The sequence below is a fragment of the Cololabis saira genome, chromosome 12 (genome assembly GCF_033807715.1).
Source record: "Cololabis saira isolate AMF1-May2022 chromosome 12, fColSai1.1, whole genome shotgun sequence".
Taxonomy (NCBI): Eukaryota; Metazoa; Chordata; class Actinopteri; order Beloniformes; family Belonidae; genus Cololabis; species Cololabis saira.
The window spans coordinates 34,385,285-34,399,337 of NC_084598.1; the positions used below are offsets into that span (position 1 = coordinate 34,385,285).

A 14,053-nucleotide genomic window follows, 5' to 3' on the forward strand; every position below is an offset into this window, starting at 1 on the left:
CCTAATCAAGCTTTAAAGTCATGCGGAACATTTTTTCTTTATTTGGCACGCTGATTTAAAATACAAGAATGAATTACAAATTCTGGTTAATGAAGACAAAGTTGCATTTCTGTTGAAAAATATGAAAGCGCTTTGCATAAATAAGGCAGTATAAAGATACAAGATTTGACTGACTGGTCAAAACAATCTGATATATACACAATTCCACAACAGGTGGGAAGAGCTCTAGTGCAATAAATAAACCTGGTTACATTACATTTTTAATGTCAATCACACTTTAGGATGAACAATCAATACTTTTTCCATCGGAATTAATTTTTGCACATATCAACCCATTAAGAGCTTCATCAAAGATTATTAGCTGCATTGATGTCTATATTTACAGATGCATTTGATGCGTAGAAAATCAGATTCAAAAGCTTAACAAAAAAAACATTTAAGGAACTTTAGACACTTGGTGAACAATTAATGGTAAATGACATTCATCTTTGACATAATTTTGTGGTATTAAATCTAATTTCAGTCCTGCTCTTTGGTGTGTTCCATATCTTTTATGACATCAGACCATGAAACTCACTGTTGCTTTCACTGACATGACTTAGATTTTACAAATTCATTTGTATAAACAAAAAAAGCACTTTGGAAGTTTACAGGTTTAATCCAGCACCATTTGACATTTAAAACGGAGAAAACAAAAGGCAACAGAGCCTTGTGTGGTTTGATTTGTCTAGTTAAAGTACAGTGTCAACACACCAAGCTGCTAAGATCACTTGTGATTGAGACAGCAATGTTATGAGCATAAATTCAGCTAGAAATAGTTTAATAACCACTCCTGTGTTACCTGTTTCAAATGAATCCATGTTGCAATTTTAGAAAAATATCAAAATCTGAGCACATCAGATATCAGTTACCTTTGAAGAAAAGTTTGCAATATGTAACAATACCACATCTGACCACATGGGGGCATATTGAGCTGCTATTTGGCACAAGAGCCACAATGTTGTGTTTATGAGCAGGAGTCCTACATCCGCACCCTGTCCTGTTAGAGGTGCGGTCATATGAACTTTCTTGTGCTATATGTTGCCCCCAATGTGGTCAGATAGTGTACTGCTACATGTTTAAAATTGGAAATACCTCAAACAAACCTGTTGACCGTGACCTCCTTCCTACTTTTGACAGTGGTGAGCTTTAAAAAACAAACAATGAGGACTGATCCAAGTCTGAGCAGGAGTTTTCTTTTAGCTGCTTTTTCATAGGTGCTAATGAAATTTTTGTTTTTCAATGGCTACAACTGAAGTCCACCACAGTAGTCAGACAAATACTCTTCATGACGGGCCTTCCCTCTCGTCTCACTAAATGCTGCTGAGGGCGATCTCCTCGTCATCGCTGTCTTCCAGTGCGTAGTAATGTCGCCTCTTCTTCTGCCTTTGGACACTGGATGATGGAGCTGATGATATTTGAGGAAAGTCCTGTGGGACAAAAGATTCATTCAAAACCACATAACAGTTTTTTTCTGCCCCCTTCACTCCCTCGTTTATCTTGTGCTGAAAGGTTTAAAAGAAGCTAAGGCTGTCCCCAAGAACTCCATCACAGATGAGATTCCATCTTTCTCGTCTATCTAATGTAAGCAGGAATATGTCAGTGTAAGATACAGGAGGAGGTAGTGAGGGTTACATAAGTCTGTTACATAACCTCCGATACAGCAAGTGTTGCAAGACCAGATTTTCTCACAGCATGCCGTTAATTTCTTTTGGAAGCCGTTTAATCTGACTTCTAAAAACATGTACCATGATTTGTACCTAAATTTAGAGCTGAGACATGTTTTTCTTGCTTTAAAACAATGAGTGAAGGTAATGATAAGTTACTATTATTTAGAGAAAAGACTAAATACAATTGCCTTTTAAAAAAAGCTTAACAGAAGTCCACAGCTGTGCAATATTTATGTAATGAAATACATATTTTAAATAATTAGGAAAGTAAAATAAATGGCCTCTTTAAAAGAGATTTTTAAAAAAAGGATGTGAAACCCTTCTTACCACATAAATACTATTCACATGAGATATGTTCAGATATTAACAAGAAATTGGAATTTAAAATTAAAAAAAATTAAAAGTCCTCTGTACATGGGTACAGAGGTTTTTCAAGGTTGTGTTCAACCTTGAAAAACAAGTCTCTCTGCTGAAGCCAACTCTCAGCTGCTGAATTATTTTGAGGGTCTCTGCACTTCTCTTTTCGTGGGTACACTATGGGTAAATGCAACTTGCAGGAGCTTTGAGTGGAGGTAGAAGGCAGGCAGGGCTTTGAATCAGGCAGTTGAGTAGGTTTTGTGGCGGTGACAGCGGCAGGCCGAAATTTAAGACACTAGAGTTTGTAGCGCCCTTGTAAATGGTGATGAAAAATTCACATCTGTCCAGATTTGGATACAACCTCTTTTCATCTACCCTTCTGAATACAAACCTAAACTATTGAAAATGGTTCTTTTTACAAACTAGATGTTCGTTGTCATTTCTTTCAACCGGAGCCCGTAAACCTGCAGTGTGACCGAGTTGAGCCACATCCACAGTGGGAGAGTAAAAGGATGTAAGTGAGTGTGTGATGATGGAGACTCCAATTCTTGAGATTGAAATGAACAATTTCAAGAAATTGAAATTGAAATAAAATAAATCGTTATAAATCAATAAGCCGATATACTGCCCTGCCCTATTTAGCAAATAAGACAATTTGTAAATGTGAGAGCAATTCAAGTATTGTCTGGTAGAGGAAACTATGACAACATAAAAGATTAAATGTAACGACAGCCATGATTTTAGTGTGAATATGAGTATATGTGTTGGGGCTGATAAATGTTGAGCAGCAGTAAATTTTACTGAGATTACAATAATCCATCATTCTGGATAGAAAATGACAAAGAAGAGGAAATATAATGCTGCCAAACGGACTAATTACATTTGCGTAGTTACATTTCTGCAGAGGCTACAATGACAGTTATGATGTAGTGGTCCCAGCTGTGGCAGACATGCAGATTTATTGCAGAAACATTAAATCATACATACGGTTTTGATTTTTGGTTTTATAAAATCAGTCATCGCCCTCCTGTATGATTAATAATTTGTATTTGCCCTGAAAAGTTAATGTCCGTCAGTCCCTATTATAAACTATAATTAGATTAAATTGAAGACATAGTTTTACATAAATATATAATATTATCTGTAAGTGATGGTGCAATAAAGTGGTATAATCACCATTGTCCAACGTCAGCTGCAGCCTATCGTGATTACAGCAGAAAACCAAGATGGCTCACCTGTACAACGTCCAAGTTTCCAAAGAACTGCTCCACAGGAAGGATCTGATTACTGTCGTCATCTGGGAATAAGATTTTACTCGTGTCCTCACAATCCGTACACTCAGGCTCCTGTTTATTCCAGATGTTGTTCTTTGTGTAGCTGTCAAACTCCTGCTCTGTCCTCAGGTCGTTCTCTTTCCCCTCCTGGCCTTGCAGATCTGGTGATGCTGAACATCTCCTCCTGCCAGCGAGCTGGTGGCATTCACAGCTGATGTGAGAGAGTCTCTCCAGAGGATCGGCCGTTTTGCTGGACCTCACTGCTGAACTGCCTTCTGCTTTCGAGTGCAGCCTCTGACTTTTCCGACACCTCCTCCCTGTACCAGCAACCTGTGGCAAAAAGTTAAAGGAAGTGGTGATGCCACTGTTAACTATAGAGACTCTCTGTACGTGCACTACAGCCCTCAAGTGCATTTTTTCCCCAAGTCTACACAGGCACAGCAGTCCAATTTGGCAGGAAAAATGTATTAAGTAAATAAATATAAATAAATCAAGAAAGGCAGCTTGTCAATATACTCATTTGTCTTTTTCTTTGCCGTTTTCTCATACACACAAGCAAAACAAACCTTTCTGGAGCCCCTGCGCTCAGTGCTGGTCTTCCTCTTTTTAGGCTTCACATTATCAAGTCGCGCAGACATCTGAAAAAGTAACAAAGCACAGTTAGTTTAATCCTTTGAAGCAATACTTCATTCAAAATGAAAAGAGCTGGTTTCAGTCAGCTGAGATGCAGCTGTCAAAATACCAGATGTTTTCAGGCTCCTGCTAAGCAACTGTTGAGTTTTCACAGAGCCTCTCTGTCCAGTACAGAAGTGGATAAACTTCAGTGTGCAAGTTTCCCACGCCTACAGTACGTTCAAATGAAGCATTACAGATACGTTTGTCGATACGGCTCTTGCTTTTTCAGTGCAAATACTTCACTCGGGAGGACAGACACCTGCAAATAAACCTGTCTTTCTACACATTTAACGACTGTCTTGTTTTGTCAAACTCTGTGAATATGCACATTGTAATAACAAGACGTCAAGTTGAGTCAGGGATTTATAGTTATATTTGAAGACTAAAGCAGCTGCATGCTGGGCTTATCACTTCCTGTGCAAGATTGCACATCTAAATTCAGACAAAAATCTAAAATTTTAGGTTACAATGTGCTGTTGTATTCAATACAACCAATTATTCAAGAGAACATGTTTTATAAATATGCAAGAAAAGCTGCTATTAACCATCTTGGGTTTTTACTTGGGGATCATTCCCAGTCCACCCAACTATGCTGTCAAGCGGCTACGTCCCTCTCGCTAAACTATCACGATTCAGGAAGTGATCATTTATCTCTGTTACAGCAAAAGCCCCTTCATCCAACGGTTGCTTATCAAACTCCCTCTGCACACAATTTGTTAGTGTTACCACCAATCAGCGCAACGAACAAGGTGACATATTGAAAGTTACAGGTACAAGTCAATCGGTGGGTGTGCTGTGTAAAAGAGTCAATTTAAACTTTTGTGGAAACATACATCTATCTTAACATAAGGAATGATTTTAAGTGTTTTTTCTCTATGCAGTTTTGAAAAAATACCTTTTTTTTTTAATCTGTTGACACTAAAGCTGATTCAAACTGCCGATAATCAGATGCAGCCATCTACAATGTTTAGATCCAGATTAAGTCATCGAGGTGGCAAGAACAGAATTAAGTCATGTTTTTTTCCACACAGCTTGGGTTCGGGGACTTCTGGCAGCTTGTTTAATTTCCACACATCATCTGGCCAAAACTTTTTACTATTATGGGGTAAGAGAACTGTCCTATCAGAAAGCCAAAAAGTAAAGAGGTTGTGGTTAATGCAAAGAAGCAGAAATGAATTTTCCACTGGTGCAGAAGTTTGTACTGCAACAGAAGTTGCATGTGCCGTCGCTTTTTTGGGAGCTTAATTTTCAGTGATGTGGCTTGTTTCAGGCATGAACTTAACTGCCACCTTTCATTTTCCCTGTGAAGAATCTTTATCAACCGAGTTTTATTGTCTGTATCCAAACCTTTGGAGTGGGAAACCTATATAAATCCCAGCAGCGTCTGTCGCCTCATTATGTAAGAGGCCTTTAAATCTCACATTGGACTGAGTCTGCTGTAAACACTATATACTAGGGCTGGGCGATTTTGGACAAAAATAAAATCCCGATTTTTTTCTCTGAAAACCCGATTTTCGATTTCGATTTCGATTTTTTTGGTCAAACTACAAAAGACAATGGAATAAATTGTTTAAAATATTTTATCTTTATTTTTAAAGAAAAATAGCAAACAAATGTCCCTATTGGGAATGAAGTGCAATTGAAAGATACTGTAAATCCTCCTTGAGTTTAGTAAAGTGACAACATTTACAATTTTCTTGACCAAACAAAGATGACTAGACGAGCTCTGTCTGTAATGCAGCCAGCTGCAAAAAAGAAAAATCGATTTTCCGATTTTCCTTTTTTAACACCGATTTTGATTAATAAATCCGATTTAGATTTAAAATCGATTAATCGCACAGCCCTACTATATACATACACACACATATGTGTATATATATACACATATATATATATATCATTCTCCCTCCCTCCTCCCAGCCCCTCCATGATCTGTCACCCCTTGACTCTTGCAGTAATGTGTTAAACTGCAATGGTTCATACTGATCCACACGTTCATGACATATAACCACATGATTCCTCCACACTAGTGTTATCAGCATTCGTACTCCGGTGCTGTACTCTGTGCATGAGGCGCACGTAGGTGCTGCAGTGGGAGTGGCCTGTGACGACTTCCAGGAGCTCTTATTTCTCACAAGTATGAAATGTCCTTGCCAGAAAAACAAAAAAAACAAAAAAATGTGTTTCTTGCTACCTAGAAATAGAATTAAAAAAAAAAAATAATTCCTTTATTAATCCCACAATGGTGGTTCTGGTAATGGTATTTGTTCAAGCAAGGAATTAATTTCATCAAATGATTAACTCATTTCAGTTCGCTGCTGCTAGTGATTGGATTCTGCAACAAACACTTAAACTTCACACATTCATCCCATTCTCCTCCTTCAAAATACACCCCCAACACTCATCTGTGATCATTGCACATGTTTGTAACTCTTCCAGACCAGCGCTAACACTTTATTCATATGCGTTGTGTGTGTTTTTTATATATCGTGTTTGTTTGTTTCACTGTGATTGTATGTGCTTGACTCTCTGTGCTGCCTCTTGCCCTGGTTGTCATTGTAAACGAGAAACTGTTCTCCATTGACGTACCTGTATAAATAAAGGTTAAATAAAAAAAAAGAAGGAAAAAGTAGTAAAAAAAATATGTTTTTAATGCCTCTGTTCTTGTGGAGTAATAACCTGTACCTACTTAGCAAATTTAAATTAGCTAGATTACTAGGCTAGGGTGGTTCCGGATTTAATCAAAATGTTAACATTAAGACTCAAAAAAAGGCTGTCATCCATCATGGACAACTGTCAGCTCCTATAAATCAGGGCTAAAAACATTACTGCTTACTGAAGCGTACTCTTAAATTAAATACTTACGTGCTGTTCTCTACTGCCCTTACTTTTTAACAACTTGTGCTTTTTATTATTTTACCTCTTTTCTTATCATTTTATTTGTTATTTACTGTTTAATTGTGTCTTTCCGCTTTTAATGTTGATGTAAAGCACTTTGAATTACCTTGTGTTGAATTGTGCTATACAAATAAACTTGCCTTGCCTTTCTCGTACTGCACTTGTATTTTCTTTTTATTTACTTTTATTTTCATTCCACTGTACGTACTGTTTAGATTTTGTAATTTTATATATTTTACTTTTTTATACACTTTCGCTACTTGCGTTTGTTGTGTGTACTGCTGCTGCACAAAGGGAATTTCCCCACTGAGGAAGGAATAAAGGACTATCTAATCTAATTTAAACTAATCTAACAAAAAACGAAAAAAAATAAAAACAAATCAAAAACACATAAAAGTCAGTCAACATTAGGGGTAAATCATTGAGTTAAGCTGCTTAAATGAAAAAAAAAAAAAAAAAAAAGTCAGGTGCAGGTTGACTTAGGAAATCAACTGATGACACTGTTTAAGCCAGTGGTTTCGGGGCCTCCATTTCTCCTTCATCACAAGCCGGGACCCAAATCAAAGACAATTTTCTAGTTCTCAAATTCATTGAAAATGTAGTGTAGCTTAAGCCTCAGATTGTAGAGAAATAACAATGTTTTTATGTACAAACGTGAAATAAAAAAGTGCAACTGAAAAATATTTCTCAAAATATATGGCTTTAGCTGAGCATCCACTAATTAAATGCACAAATACAGTAGGAGTGAAGTTATTCAGTCATTAATCAAGCTTCAAACAGGAAGCTGATTTGACAATCAAAATATCTCAACAGCCACTTTTAACAGACTCAGGTGGTGTTTTCCTGCAAATACATGAAAAAATGGGGAAGTATATCCAAAAAGGCTGAAGATGATGTAGGTTTAGAATCAGAATCAGGTTTATTGGCCAAGTCAGTTCAAACAAGACAGGGAATTTGACTCCGGTTATTTTTGCAATAAACTTCTTTCTGATTCTGATATATTTGAGAGACATGAAGAGAAATAGTCAGCTATTTCTAATGTATTTTTTTTTGTATTTCTGCAAGCTCATATTGTGTTACCAATAGTTTACCTGAGAACTTTACCACCATCTAAATGTACTGAAAACAGGTCTGTGACTAGAGTTGCCAACCATCCCTTGAAAAACGGAATCTATTTATAAACTAAAGTACGCGTCCCGAATGGAGCTGAAAAGGTACGCACTTTGTCCCGTATTACTGTGAGAGTCAAAAAATAGTCATAAAATGCCAATGGAAAATGTCATTGGGTGTTGAGTTCACAAGTTATTTTGTTCTGTTTTACTACAACTGTAGCCTACAGTCATGGCCTTTGAGGCACAAATATGTTTACAAGTTTTCTACAGACTTTCTGTTTGCACTTTTGTTATTGCACTAAAAATGTGCACTATTACAGAATGGATGTTTTGCTTGCTTTCTATTGTTTTATATTAATTTATACAATTTTAAGTTAAGCAGGACAGGTTTCTGTTTAAGAAAGATACTTATTTTATTCAGTTAATTTTGTTATTTTGTATTAAAAATGAATTGCTGGATAATAATTTGTTTTCCATGTGAATGAATGAATGAATTGTCTTTATTTCGGTAAAAAAGTTATTTTACAAAACAAAATGAAAAAAGTTAAATAAACATTGCTTTTGCCGAAAAGGTGTAGGCTGAAGCCGTAGCTTAAAGTGCCTACCCCTTTTTCTCTTGTGATTAGCTTAAATATGAGACATTAGCATTAATCCATGGAAACAAACAATGCATAAAGAAGACAAAAAATAAATAAGACAAACTATAAAATTGACGTTTCACATTCTAGAATGTTTTTGATAATATACTTTATATTTATAGTGTTTTATATTTATTTACAATATTTTCTTTAAACATTTTCTTAAACTTGTAGATAGAACTGCACATTTTTAGGTCGTTGTCACAACTATTCCATATTTCTCTTGCCTTAATTGATGTACATCTCTGTTTAATATTTTTTCTTGCTGTCGTCATCTCAAACATGAGTTTCCCCCTCAGGTCATAGCGGGTTTCTTTTATTTGGAACAAATCCTGAATGCAGTTTGGAAGCAGTTTCTGCTGGGCTTTAGAGGCAAATAAAACAGTTTTCTGCTCTACTATATCATGGAATTTTAGAGTATTATATTTAATAAAGAGATTATTTGTTGGTTCATAATAGTCAGATCTATTAATTTTCCTTAAAGCTCTTTTCTGTAATAAGTAGTGTTCATGGCATTCAAAAATATGCATCTAATTCAATTCAGGTTAAAAAAATCGTTTCACTCACAAAAAAAAGGAGCTAAAAAAATTCACCACGCCAGGAAGGGTGAAGGCAGTCGGGTTGGCCAGCCCTGCCGATGAGGTGACCCTTATTTATTTTTCAGGGAGTTGGCAACCCTATCTGTGTCCCACTTCTGGGTCCCGACCCAGAAGTAGGGAAAAAAAAAAAGTACAAAAGTAAGTACAAAATTAAAAAAAAATACAAAATAAATACAAAACGAAGTAATAAATACAAAATAAAGTAATAAAAAATAAAATAAATTATTAAACAAAATAACAATTAATAATAATAAAAAATAAATATAATGTAATACAATAATAAAAATAAATAATAATAATAATAATAATAATTAAACAAAATAAGTAATACATACAAAACTACACCCAGAAGTACTACACCAGTTGAGATCACTGGTTTTTAGTCCAGGAAAGCCCAAAAAACCCCTTCAACCCCAACAACGCCCCTGCAACCAAACTCCCACCGACATACTGACTATATGATCCCATGTTATTCAGCAAGCATGAATTCAGTCTTGCAATGATTTTTTTCTTTAAATTGCATTTCCATCAGTGATGCACGTGTCAAGTATTGCGGCTCGCTCACATTTGTGAGCCGCGAGCAGGTTTGATTTTATTCTTATTTTTGTACATGTAAAAAAAACAACACTTCAAGAGAAGTTATAATAATAAATAATGTCATCCTTTAAACACTTGATATCTTAATTTACATGTGCAAAAAAGGAGTTGGAAGAAGTGTAAACTTATTTAATCCTACCCCCATTTAATAATATTTAAACCTGTATTCATAAATACTCACACACTGCTAAATAAAAGTATTATGATATACTGTAATTATACTCACACACATACCTATACATACATACACATAGTTGAATATTTCTATATATTTGTACCCCATATAAATATTTATATAAATATACTTATGTATTAACTGCATCTGCTCTTTAACTATGTATATATCTACTCACACACACACACACACACACACACACACACACACACACACACACACACACACACACACACACACACACACACACACACACACACACACACACACACACACACACACACACACACACACACACACACACACACACACACACACACACACACACACACACACACCAGTACACCAGTACACCAGTACTTGAGTTGTAAAAAATCAGGAGGGATGGTGGATTTTATCATATGGGGACAGATAATTTGTGCTGATTACAAATAATATAATATATTACAAATAATAGCACTGCCCAAAACACCTGCAGAAATACTGCAGGAATAACATAGCAGCAGTTAAATGCAGCCTTCTGTAAGCTTTAAATATCCACTGGGCTTACATCAAATACATCAAAACACAACAATAAAAAACAGTTTTCTGAACTTATCAATATGATTCTGTCCTTCACAGGATAAGTAAAATGGATCACTGCAAAAACTCAAAATCTTAACAAGAATATTTGTCTTATTTCTAGTTAAAATGTCTCATTTTAGTAAAAAAAATCTCATTACAGTTAAAACAAGACTCATCACTGGAAAAAACAACAATTTTCACCTGTTTCAAGTAGATTTTAACTTAAAAAAAAGTACAAAAATCTGCCAGTGGAACAATTTTTTTTTGCTTGTAATAAGAAGATAAATCTTGTCCCACTGGCAGATTTTCATACTTATTTCAAGTGAAAATGTACTTGAAACAGGTGAAATTTGTCAAATAAGTTATTTTTCTGGTGATGACTCTAAATGTTGAAATAGCAGTAAAACCACATTCATTGATGAAATGACATAAGGGATGGAAAGGGGGGATGACAGTTTTACAGGGGGGATGATTTGGACCGTTTATTTCAGGGGGGATGCCGTCCCCTCTCATCCCCCCTGAACTCCAGTACTGCATATACCCATACATACACATGCATGCATACACACACATAATTAGTTGCCCATTTCTGTACACAATTATAAACAAATTCACCCAATAGTGTTATTTCAGGCCCTAAAAGCCGCTAAACCCCTTCCTCTTTGTACCTCGTGAAAATCATTATTTTATATCTGTTTTTAAACTGGTTAATGTTTGGACATTGTTTCAATTCTGAATCCATTCTGTTCCATAGTTTAACTCCACTGACTGATATAGAAAATCATTTCATAGTTGTTCGTGTTCTGCAAGTCTTAAAATGTAGAGAACCCCTTAAATTAAGACTGGTGACGTCACGGTTCCTCCAATATGGACGTGAAAGGAATAGAAATAGAAATAGAATAGCTAAGCCAAGCTCCCAGTGGTGACAGCTAAACCAAACACACCACACTAAACACACATTTAATCAACACGCTCCTCGTGGGACCAGCTCGCCACGAGATAACAAAAGTACAAGGTGGTTCGGTCGGTTATCTGCGCACTCACCTTCGGCATAATTTGCCGGGCGGGTTTCTGTTTTCGATCGTCGACGTCGTCGTTGTTCGCTTGTAGTGTCCGAGTCGGCTGGATTCGGGTGGCCACGGACGTCAGGAGATAATTTACGAGCCGCGGCGGCGCTTCCTCTGCAGCTCTGGGCCCGGAGACGCCTCCTCCTCCTCCTGCTCGGTGTTTCCTGCAGTGAAGTTCAGCCGGAGGTCACAGCGTCCCACCGCCGTTGCCCCGGCAACGGACCGACTGTTCACCTCGCAGGCGTTGACATCAGGCCCCCAGTCTCGCGCTCAGCAGGCACGCCGATTTTTTCCAGTGGCCAGCCGCGGTACTGCAACAAAAAATCCCATGGGGCCCAGAAAGCTTTTTTCCCATAGACCGCAATAGTAAAAGAGAAGCCTCTAAAACTGTTCACAGGAAACCTCCAGCTGTAATCACCACCAATTACTAATCTTTGTATTCTATATTTTTAAGTCATGGACTTTATATCAGTCAAAAATGTTTTATAACGGCCAGAAAAGTCAAAGAAAAGTCTCTTTCTGGGCGTGACGTCACGGCTGTGCCGTGGACTCGCAAAGCGCGGTCGTGTGTGTCTCGGGAACGAGGATGGCTGAAACTAAGCCGTTCGGCGGAATAATCACTCAGAAACACATTGCATTGCCAATTTGCACCAAACAGAAATGTTTAATAGCAAGAATAATAATGGTTTGTCATTCTTGTACTTAAACATTTCCGTTGTAGCCAACGGTGTATGGTTTGTGAAAATAAGATATCAGGCAGGAATAACACAAGTCTAAGACCCTGTCCACACGTAGCCGGGTATTTTTAAAAACGAATATTTCCCCCCCTCCGTTTATAAAAACATTTGCATCCACACATAACCGAAGATCTGCGTTTTCGACCACATTCATAAGCATTCTAATGATCCTAGATCATCTGCGGCTCCGCGGAGGCGCAGGTGTGGGTGTTTCCACTGAGATCCTCCTGCACACACACACCTAACGCACTTCAAATATGTATTCTTCTGTTGCTCTTTCATTTGGAGGCAGCGCCCTGCACGGGACTAAATGAGGGTCAATATTAACAAAATGAGCTTGTGGCGTGAGATCCCCACCTCACAATAAAACTGACCTCCATCAGGTTTGAGCAAACGTGCAGGGAGAGAGATGTGTCGTAGTTGTTGCGACGGTGCCGTGGAGTTTTAGATGTCATGTGTTTAACATCATCTTAACCCTTAATCCTCAGCTTATTTTATGACAGTGCTCCCGGGGAAGCTGCACCTCCGCAGCTCCGCGGGCACTGCGAAGCCGGGCAGTGCCCGCAGGGCAGTGGGCAGTGGGCAGTCCGCGGCTCCGCGGCTCCTACGCCGTAGGGTGCGCGGAGCCGCGGAGCCTACGGCGTAGCCTCTGTGTAACGCAGTAAATTAACCACATTTAAACATAATATTTGACATATTTAAACATAATACTTGACAAAACTTGTAATACAAAAAATATTTGTCTTAATGTAAGTAATAAACTTGGGAAGTTTCATGGTGATACCTGCTATTTACATTTTTACCCTATTTTAGCCTATTAACCTGGGGTGTCATATCTTAAATAAAAATGACTCGTTTTATCTTTAATTAAAAAAAACACACAAATGAACCATGTATAGTCTATAACCATGACTTTGAGAACAGCATCGGTTGATTTGCCCTATAAATCCCTAATTTCATTGTGTACATCTATCATTACCGGTCTGAAGGACTCATGAGCGCGCAGCGCTTGTCCAGAGCGCGCAGCGCTCGTTCACATTGCCCCGGGGCATGATGGGAGGCCCCAGAGCATCATGGGAGGTGACTCAACTGCGCATGCTCTATGGGCCCGTGTACCAGGAAGTAAACCAGGAAGTCAGAAATTTTTTCGGCGGATGCGCTGGGTGAGCAAACTCCATTGACCTGTTTAGTCTGACGTCACACCCTTTCAAAATAAGGCTTCCGGGTCCTGACGCTCTGACAGATAAACAAAACGAACGACAATGACGGACCCGGTGAACTTGTTTACAATCACTTCTTTCTTCACTGAGGTACCAGAGAGACTGAAAAACTTTTGATGTAAACGAAGATGAAAAACTTATGTCAGTAAAGTTATAGCAGGTTTTCTTCAACAAATCCTGCGTTTCTCTCTGTCTCCTCCCTCTTACAGAGTCAGACACGCTGTTTAATTTCCTCATTCACTCAGTCTGTAACGAAGCTCATTCATTAGCGGAGGTTTACTGTCTGTCACAATCTAAATCCTGGCTGGATATTATTTTGTTACTCGGTACTATCTAAAGTTACCGCTTTTACGCGCAGCAGTCATTTCTTTGAACAGCGGTTCAAATATTACACAGCGTGAATTCACTCAGCTCAGAATCAAACCTCTGTA

At 37.7% G+C, this 14,053-nt stretch overlaps 1 protein-coding gene across 1 annotated transcript; it reads right to left on the minus strand.

The window, feature by feature from the left end:
• Window positions 1–11: 11 nt before the first annotated feature.
• c12h1orf174 (chromosome 12 C1orf174 homolog) lies at window positions 12–11,899 on the minus strand. The gene is made up of 4 exons (XM_061736684.1): window positions 11,643–11,899; window positions 3,907–3,978; window positions 3,302–3,670; window positions 12–1,469 (listed from the first exon to the last, which is right to left on the minus strand). Exons 1-4 carry the CDS (start codon window positions 11,649–11,651, stop codon window positions 1,353–1,355), a joined length of 567 nt encoding a protein of 188 aa, XP_061592668.1. The 5' UTR covers window positions 11,652–11,899; the 3' UTR covers window positions 12–1,352.
• Window positions 11,900–14,053: the final 2,154 nt, after the last annotated feature.

Excerpts from the sequence above, each read along its gene's own strand:
- c12h1orf174 (XM_061736684.1), bottom strand. Across the intron at positions 3,671-3,906 it reads AGCGCAGGGGCTCCAGAAAG|GTTGCTGGTACAGGGAGGAG; the intron begins GTTTGTTTTGCT and ends TTTTTGCCACAG. Across the intron at positions 1,470-3,301 it reads GAAACTTGGACGTTGTACAG|GACTTTCCTCAAATATCATC; the intron begins GTGAGCCATCTT and ends TTTGTCCCACAG.